The sequence below is a fragment of the Zingiber officinale genome, chromosome 1A, assembly GCF_018446385.1.
Source record: "Zingiber officinale cultivar Zhangliang chromosome 1A, Zo_v1.1, whole genome shotgun sequence".
Lineage (NCBI taxonomy): Eukaryota > Viridiplantae > Streptophyta > Magnoliopsida > Zingiberales > Zingiberaceae > Zingiber > Zingiber officinale.
This window is the reverse complement of record NC_055987.1, coordinates 140,307,500-140,316,682: the sequence shown is the minus strand read 5'-3', so window position 1 is coordinate 140,316,682 and position 9,183 is coordinate 140,307,500. Positions and strand designations below refer to the sequence as shown.

The 9,183-nt window shown below is 47.9% G+C and overlaps 1 protein-coding gene across 1 annotated transcript; it reads left to right on the top strand.

The window, feature by feature from the left end:
- The first annotated feature begins 4,846 nt into the window (after positions 1–4,846).
- Positions 4,847–7,361, top strand: LOC122035955 (polygalacturonase At1g48100-like). Its single transcript, XM_042595117.1, has 6 exons — positions 4,847–5,462; positions 5,624–5,755; positions 5,848–6,012; positions 6,090–6,137; positions 6,221–6,428; positions 6,505–7,361. The coding sequence occupies exons 1-6, from the start codon at positions 5,157–5,159 to the stop codon at positions 7,086–7,088; spliced, it is 1,443 nt and encodes a 480-aa protein (XP_042451051.1). The 5' UTR covers positions 4,847–5,156; the 3' UTR covers positions 7,089–7,361.
- The last annotated feature ends 1,822 nt before the right edge of the window (positions 7,362–9,183 follow it).

The following is a 9,183-nucleotide window of genomic DNA, read 5'->3' as shown; positions in this document are numbered from 1 at the left end:
GATCCTCGGGGGGGATGGTCAGCTCGGCAGGCAGGTGACCTTTGGTCTTTAGATATCCCACCGCCGCCTTGATCGCCTCCTCGAACGTGAGGGATATCTTGTCGGTAAACTTCTCTCCGAAGCCCTCCGAGCAAAGGAACACTTTCCTCACTTTGTCAAAGCGGGCCGACTCCCCCTCTTGGTATTCCTTGAGCGCGGCGTGGGCGGCATCGCTGGCGGCTTGGAGCTCTGCCAAATCTCTGTCGAATCTTTGGAGATCCACCGAGCGGCCCTCCTTCTCGGTGGCCAGCAGGGCGTCCAAGTCTTTGATGCGTTGTTCCAACCCCCTGATCTCCACCTTCATACGGTCCATATCATTGATGGCCTGTTGCTTCCGAGTGGTCGCCGTTTTGATCTCCTTCTCTCGTTGCTTGATCATCGCTTCAAGCCAAACGACTTTGCTCGCCAAATCGTTAGCCCTTTTCCGTTCGGCATCCAGCGATTTTTTGGCCTTCTCCAGAGCGGCAGTCGACTGCCCGTTACCCCCCGCGGTTTTTTGTTTTTTCAACTCATCCTCCAGCTCGGCCAATCGATCGCTAATAGTGATATGCTCCACCCAGTTCTACCAACAAATGTCCACAGGTTAAAAACATAATTCGAATATGCAAACAAAGAAAAGGAGAGCATACCCCGGTGGCCTGTTGAAGGTTGCTATCGCCGAGCTGCCCGGGAGTCATCTTGGCTATGCGACGCCGAGCATCTATCCAAGCTTGGGCAAGAGGGCCCGTCAGAGTAATCTGCTGCTCGGGGACCATTGGCCGATCAGCAGCAGCCATGTACGCCTCTGAGGGGAGGCGCAGAACGGTCTTTATCAAATTCTGGCCGCTCGGCTCACTCTGAGAAGCAGCGGCCTTATCGGACGGCCCACCGGCAGAAGAGGAGGGAAGCTCACCCATACGCCTGATACGGCGCAAAGTTCTGGAAGGGCTGGATGGCGGCACCTTAGAGCTGGCCCTCGGAGAACCCTGAGGGGTTGGGGTACTCTCGAGGGAAACCGTCCCGGACAGCACCGGTGCGCCCGCGCTCCGCTCGGGCTGTGGCTCATCAAGTTTAGAGGCATGGGCAGATTCTGGTCGTCGGCGCTTCCGAGTGCGTAGCGGCACATCATCGGCCGAACGACCCTCTACCTCGGCCTCGGTAGGAGGTTCCAGGTCGCCCGCGGCCTCATTGTGAGAGGCAGGGACATCTGAGGCTTCGGGGACAATTGGTGCCCCCTCACCTTCTCCGCCGGCCGGATCAGATGGAGCAAGGCCCCGCTCGGTGGCCTCCTTGTTCGTCACCTCCTCAATCTGAGCGGCCTTCAGTTTGAGCTTCTCGGTAGCTCTGGCACGCCACATGACTTCAGCTGCAGAAGCAAAAAATAAATCAGTTAGAACAAAACAAATGGGAAGATAAGGAAACTTACTCATGCTGCAGGGCAGATCAGCTGGGATAGAAGACAAGCCGAATATATGCATTACTCCCGGAAGGAGAATCTCGTCAATATGATAGCGCTGACCGACTAGCCGTTTGGCTGCATGGAGATAGTCCGCGTCGCCTCTAAACTTGCCGAGCTCCGGTTGCGCGGGCATAGCCGTCTGCCACTTGGTGCGGAAAGTCGGCCGCTCGGGAAAACGTATATAGAAAAAATGCTCCTTCCAATGTTTGTTGGAGCTCGGCATATGATCAAAAAACACGAAGCCTATCCTAGACTGGAAAACAAAGGTACCCCACTCGGCTTGCTCGGGATAGTAGAAGTAGTGGAATATTTTTGGGTCCAAGGGGATGTTGTTCAGCTTGAACAAAACTATCACTCCGCCCAGCAGCCTAATAGAGTTGGGAACTACCTGGCCGAGCGGAATGCGAAAATAGTTGCAGACTTCTAAGAAAAATTTGTGGGGTGGAAAACGCAGTCCGGCCAGAAATTGGTCTCGGAAGAAAAGCACTGTGCCGGACGGCGGTTCATGAGGCCGATCGGCCGGTGTGGCTAACACTATTTGGTGGTCGGTCGGCAGGTCATAAGTCCGGACGAGACGCAATGCGTCTTCCTCATCAAAACGGCTCTCCATGGTCGTGTACCATAGACCTGGAGCGCCGTCGGTCGACTGTGAAGTGCTAGTCATGGTCAAGGGACGAGAATATAGGATTCCGAGGGAAGGGGTGAGCAAAGAATGGAGAAAAGCCGATTGAAGGAAACGAGTAACAAAAAGAAGAAAGCGCTGGGAACAAGAAAAAATGCCTTACAAACAAAGAAGATGATCGACGAAGGGCTGAGGTTTGCCGAAGAGTGGAGGGGCGAGGTCGCCGGAAGAGAAAACGAGCAGAGAAGTGCCGGAGGAGAATGAAGCAGCGAGGCGGCGGCGGAAGCGGAGCAGTAAGCTTTATATTGCCGCCCGGAAGCAACCTCCACCGTCTGATCCAGGTCGTTGATAACGAGGTTATCATCCAGCCGTTCATTTCAAACGGCGGCTGTCCCATCGGAAGTGACGCCACCGCCATGCACTGACAAGCGCACGATCGCCACGCGTCAGCGAGATACTGGCCGCATTTAATGAGCTCCCCTTACCGTGCGCAGTGCACGTGATAAACAGTGGGGGGGAGCATTGGACATGGATTCCGAGAGAAGCACAAGGCACGGACAAGATACTGCCGAACGGATGAGCATCCTTATGCCTGGCCGAGCGGATTAATGCAAGGATCATTGCTCAGTCAGATCGGCAGTCCAGTCAGTCGAACTTCGCCTCCTTCGACTAGACTCGAGGGGGAGGCAAGTGATCCGGTGGTAAGAATCCGGAACCCCATAACGAGGGGTCAACACCACGGGGAGGTCAAAGGGCCCAGTGGCCCGCCGGAGAAGGACGAGCCGACCGGATTTAGAAGAAAGGGACATCTGGTAGTAAAAGGCACCCTGGTAGGGACCAGGGTTCCGACGCTCAATGAAACAGTACATAATGACCGAGCGGAGGGACGGGCCGCCCGGCCGGCGCAGGGAATTAAGGCCGTCTGGACGACGTTATTCGCCCGGTCGGCCGGACGGACGTCCCGGCTGGGCGGTGGGTAAAGGAAGGGAACACCCTCTGACAGCCGTCAAGTCGTATGGCTACGCCATACTCCTAGTCTGGCAACGGGGTGCCCTGTTGTCCCATCGAAGACATGCTCGGACTGTAGCAGTATGGTGTCAGGTAAGCTCTCTGACAAGTACATACCGAGGTATGGGTTGCTGACACGTCTGCACCTCGGTGAACGTGCATTAGTTCTCTCCTCGCTCTATATATAGAGCATCTTACTTCGCCGCAGGTACGCGAAAAATCATCTCTGGAGCCACCTTTTGCATTATTTGCTTGCCTGACTTGAGCGTCGGAGGGTCGACGCCGGGAACCCTTCCCGGCCCGACTTCTGTGCAGGTTCGCCGGAGATTCGTGCGACCAGACGGAGGCCTACGTCCTCGACTAGGAGCGCGCCACGTGCCCAGCGTCCTTTGGTTCGGTGATTCGGACAGGATCAATATATATATATATATATATATATATATAACGGGATGAGAGATGCATAAAAAAATAATACTAATTACAATGATAAAAACACTAAAACAAATGATTAATGCACGAAATCATGGAGTTCACGAGCCTCCGATAAATCACGAGCCCCACAGCCAACTCTAGAAGTGTTCCTTCCTAATCCTCAGGGAACCCCAAGGAGGGAAGTAGGAAGCAGCTATCAGTGCAAGAAATATTAATATGAACTGATTAAACAAACAATATTCGAGTACTGACGAATGTTTATCTAATTTATAGCCTTTTTTATATAGCATGCCTGAGTCTTGTGGCAGAGGATTCAAAAGGCATCACAGCCTCCAGATTAAATACTGATCTTACCAAACAAGACAAATCCTTGATTGGCCTCTTCTGCTTCACATCAACTATCCAACAATACAAGTTATATATAATGATTATAAATCCAGATGGCCTTTTGGAACAAGCATTGATCATTGGCATATCATCTGAGCAACTCCAATCTAATTCATTGGATGAACATATGAAACTCTGAAATTCAACTCTTCTTTGAAGCACTAAATTGAAGGTCTTTGTTTTGATTCCTTTCCCTTCACCTAATATGCTGCTTAATTAATTATATATCCTGGTGATCAATAAAATGTTTATCTTCTCACAAAGCACAAAAGAAAAGCCAATTGTCAGACTGACCTTTCAGCGAGAGCATACGGTGGAGTTGTGGCAGCAGTGCTGGAATCAGATAAATTTGTGTATATATACTAGCAGAGCAGGACTGTACTTGAAGAATTGTTTCCAGAAGACCTCTAAAGAGTTTTTATTTTCTTCAAAGCAAAATGAAAAGAAAAAAAAAAGAAAGGAGGAACAGTTTCATCAGAACAGTAGTCATAATAATGATTCATGCATCTCGAGCATTTTCTTGGAAATGTTTCAAGCTACTATTTGTCAGAAATGTAAGCTGTGGATTCAGCATGTGATCAGGGCGCAGATGCTTTAACTAGTCCATGATAGCTAGTGTTGATGCAACTAAGGCAATTACGACTTAAAGAGAGAGGGAACTTGGAGCAATGGAGCATTCAAGCAACAAGATTTGGCTCCATTTGATAATTCGCTGAAAGGACCACTACAGGAGCTAGCTAGCAAAGGAAGGAATCTGATGAGCCTGCAATTAAGTTTGTTCTTAGTATGAAACACCACATACCAAATCCTTTTGAATTCTCATTCAACTATCTAGGAATGAAGAAGCATTGATTGTAGGGAGAGGAGAGGGGGGCCATTTGGTTTTGTTTTGTTCCTCCTCTTTATCCGGCAGTCGGAGTGGACAAAGCAGCGCTCTTGAAGCCCGTGACCGAGCTGCATGTGAAGAATTGAGGAGCTGCTAAGCTCGCTGTCTGTTCCCCTCGTCCATTAGGCTCGTTCACGTGTTGAGAGCTATGGGCCTTGGCATTTGCTCCCTTCGAGCTACCGTCCACGTACCACGCACAGGCTTAAAACTAATGATCAGAGAAGGGAGAGTGAAGAGGACGTTCCTTTTAAATTAATTCCTTTACTAATTACCGAGATATTCCAGGCCGATCTCTGCTATTTAGACCTCTAAGTTTCCACACTTGCTCGGCGAGTGTGGTTAGGATGAGGTGCTTTGGGGTGCTCCTTTTCCTTGTCCTCGTCCTGCTCTCGGCGTGCTCCAATTTTGATGGCTGCGAAGGTAAAAGGCACTGGAGGCAGAGGAAGGCTTCCTCGTCCATGGTTAGGAAAAAGGGGAAGGAGAAGAATGGCGGTCGGCATGGGCATGGTGGCGGCGGAAGAGGAGGAAGTGGCCACCTGAGTCATCCTCCGGCGCCGAGTCCAAGCCCGGGCGCAGGCTCTCCGGAGAGTGCTGTCTTCGACGTGCTCGACTTCGGAGCGAAGGGAGATGGTGTCGCGGACGACACGAAGGTTGGCTTTGCTCTGTTTTCTTCATAATTTGCATGAATTCTCTCAAAACACTCGGAGAAAATGATTGAAAAGTGAAGCTTAGATCGTTTGCAATGATGTCCGTACCCATTCATTCACGGACGCTGACCTGATTGATGATCGTGGCCTGAACTAAAGTGCAGGCTTTCGAGGCTGCATGGGCTGCTGCTTGCAAGGTGGCTAGCTCAGTCATGGCTGTTCCACCAGAGTTTGAGTTCCTCGTGGGTCCCATCTCCTTCTCCGGGCCTTACTGTCAGCCCAACATTGTTTTCCAGGTAATTCAACAAGAAAACTACTGATCAAAATAACTGATATTTTTTATTCGATTATTTCGGTCGAATCATACATCAAAATTTGCTCGGTGCAGTTGGATGGTATGATAATCGCTCCAACTAACGCCAAGTACTGGGGTTCCGGACTTCTGTGGTGGATCGAGTTCACCAAACTGAAAGGCATAACAATTCGAGGCAGCGGCATAATCGAAGGGCGAGGAAGTGCCTGGTGGTCATACGCCGAGTCTGATGTCGATCCAGTAAGCCTGCAGTGTCACATAGTCGAATTCATGTTCATCTTCTCTCGATAACCCTCATGACTGCTCATCTTTGACAGATACACGATGAGCTGAGCTCGACGAACCTACCACAGATCAAGCCGACTGTGAGATCTCTCTCGCCTGGCCGCATTCATCATTCCGTTCCGCTCTTGTTCTACATTAATATATTCTGCTTTAATTGCTACAGGCTTTGAGATTCTACGGTAGCTACAATGTGACAGTAACCGGCATCACGATCCAGAACAGCCAACAATGCCATCTCAAGTTTGACAACTGCGAAGCTGTTCAGGTCCACAACATCACAGTCGCTTCGCCAAGCAGCAGCCTCAACACCGATGGGATCCATCTGCAAAACTCGAGAGATGTCATGATCCACCATGCCAACGTGAGCTGTGGTAGTATATCTATCTACCTTACTTAATTTACTGATGATCCAAATTAAAGGAAATTAAAGTTTACTGAAACACACAGGCGACGACTGCGTGTCCATACAAACAGGGTGCTCGAACATTTATATCCACAGCGTAAATTGTGGACCTGGCCACGGAATCAGCGTCGGCGGGCTCGGAAGAGACAGCAGCAAAGCCTGCGTTTCTAACATCACCGTCAGGGACGTCAATTTTCACGGCACCATGACCGGTGTCAGAATCAAAACCTGGCAGGGCGGATCAGGGGCAGCCGAGAGCATAAGATTCTCGAACATTAGAGTCTCGGAGGTCCAAACTCCGATCGTGATCGACCAATTCTACTGCGACCGGAGCTCGTGCAGGAACCAGACGTCAGCGGTGGCTCTCTCAGGCGTTGCGTATGAGAACATAAAGGGGACTTACACGGTGAAGCCGGTGCACTTCGCTTGCAGCGATGCCTCTCCGTGCTCGGATATCACCTTGACCCAAATCGAGCTTCGACCTCTGCAAGAACATTACCACATGTACGAACCCTTCTGCTGGCAGACCTTTGGGGAGCTGTATACCCCGACGGTTCCTCCGATCGCCTGCTTGCAGAACGGAAAACCGGCGAGTAATCGGATACTGTCCGACCACGATTTGTGCTGATATAGACCACCTGCAAGGCCGAAGGTGGTGTGTTACTGGCCTGTGCACATTCATGTTAATGTGCGGTCGTTGTAATTCTTGCGACCCCTTCGCACCATTGCTTCAGAGTATATATTTAGAGTGTTCAGTTAGCATCCTTATTCCTTACGACCAAGTATATGGAAATAAGCCTCCGTTTCCGGCTGATGCCATTGATTCTATACGATGTTTCAAGTATTGGCAAATCTGAAGGTGTTCTAATTATCAGTATCGACGTATATGGCCGGTTCTATATATGATGTGTTCTTTCTTCCGAACCAGGATTCTCTGTCAGTTTCTTCTTGAGTGCATAGATCACACCTTTAACTCAAGTACTTAACCCTCCTTCTTATGCACACCATAAAGATAATGTTAGAGCGAGAACCAAGAAAGGGGTTCTTGATGCAGGAACTCTAATGCTCAAGCCTGTACAACAGCCGAGCGAAAAGTGCAGAAGAAGATGACAGTAGATGTGTACGCCTGAGTGCGAGTATAGTAAAACATAGTAAGATGTTCTAAACAGATGTATGATACGGTTATCAAGGTGGGGTCTAATAAAATTAGACAGTCAAAAGTCAAGGGAACGTGACAGTCAGACTCAGTATCGATTACCTAAGGTTATCTCCCCCTAGGTTTTTCACCACTTGGCTTCACTCACCAAGGCTCAGTATTCGGCTACTCAGGGATCATGTCCTCCAAACCTATCCACCTGGCTTCTACGATATACCGAGATTTCCTTTGCCTTAGTATTCGGCTACCCAGGGATCATGTCCTCCAGACATATCCACTTGGCTTCCACGATCTACCGAGATTTCCCTTGCTTAGCCTGTAACTAGGACTTCCCTTGCCTAGCCTACAACTAGGACTTCCCTAGATCAAGCTCCATACTTAACATACTTAAACATATTTGTCTGACATTAAAACCTTGGAGGTCAATTGCACCAACACTCTATAGTTATTTTTCCTTAGTATATCTTTCTTCTGGGAAAAAAGTACCTGACTTGAGCGTCGGAGGACCTACGCCGAGGACGTTTTCCCTGGTTTTGGTTCTCTAACATTCCGGTTGCTTGTCTGAGTGTGTATAGAGACAAAGTACGACCAGTCTTCTGTTGGAATGTATACTGAAAGCCTAAGCTTTTGTAAACATTTATTTTGAATTAAGAATCACATTTGGTTAAATTATCTACATTTGTTTGTAGTTGTTCAATTAATTTATATTGTAGATAACATAGTATGTGGTGTCACATACAGAAGATGATGTTATCAGTACCTTATAAATTATAAACAGTAGCTCACGACCAAAATGGAAAGGAACAAACCATTGGAAGGTCGTAGTGTAATTAGGAATTAGTTTATCTTAACTATATAATTACACTAGTACACTTAGAGTGTATTGAGTAGGTCCATTAAAGGTCGTTTCTTTTATACTTACTTTATAAAGGAACAAAGACCTCAGTTATTATGAAAGTGTGTACTCTTAATCCTAATATAATAACAAGCACATATATTTGATATTTATTACTTTAATTTATCAATGGGTGAGATTTAGTTCGATAAATCAATAAGCCCGATAGGTTGGGAAATGATATCACTTATAGTGTGTATTGTTGATTATAGAAGGAAATTGTGTCCTAGTAATCTAGGTTGATAATGTCCCCAAGATGAGCTCATAAAGATTGTCATGTTAAACCCTGCAGGTGGACTTAGTCCGATATGACGATAAGGTTGAGTGGTACTATTCTTGGATTAAGATATTAATTAAATGAGTTGTCAATAACTCACTTAATTAGTGGACATCCGACATCTTAAACACAGGGAGACTAATACACTCATAATAAGAAGGAGTCCAAAAATGTAATTTGGGATTGGTGCGGTAGTTCAATAATAGTTCTCTAGTGGAATGAATTATTATTGATAAAATTAAGTTGTGTGTTCCGGGCGAACACAGGATGCTTAATTTTATCGGGAGACCAAAACCAATTCCTCCTCTCGGTCCCTATCGTAGCCTCTTATTTATAGAGTACTATACCCACCTATACCCACCTTCATACCCATGATAAGGGGGCCGGCCAAGCTA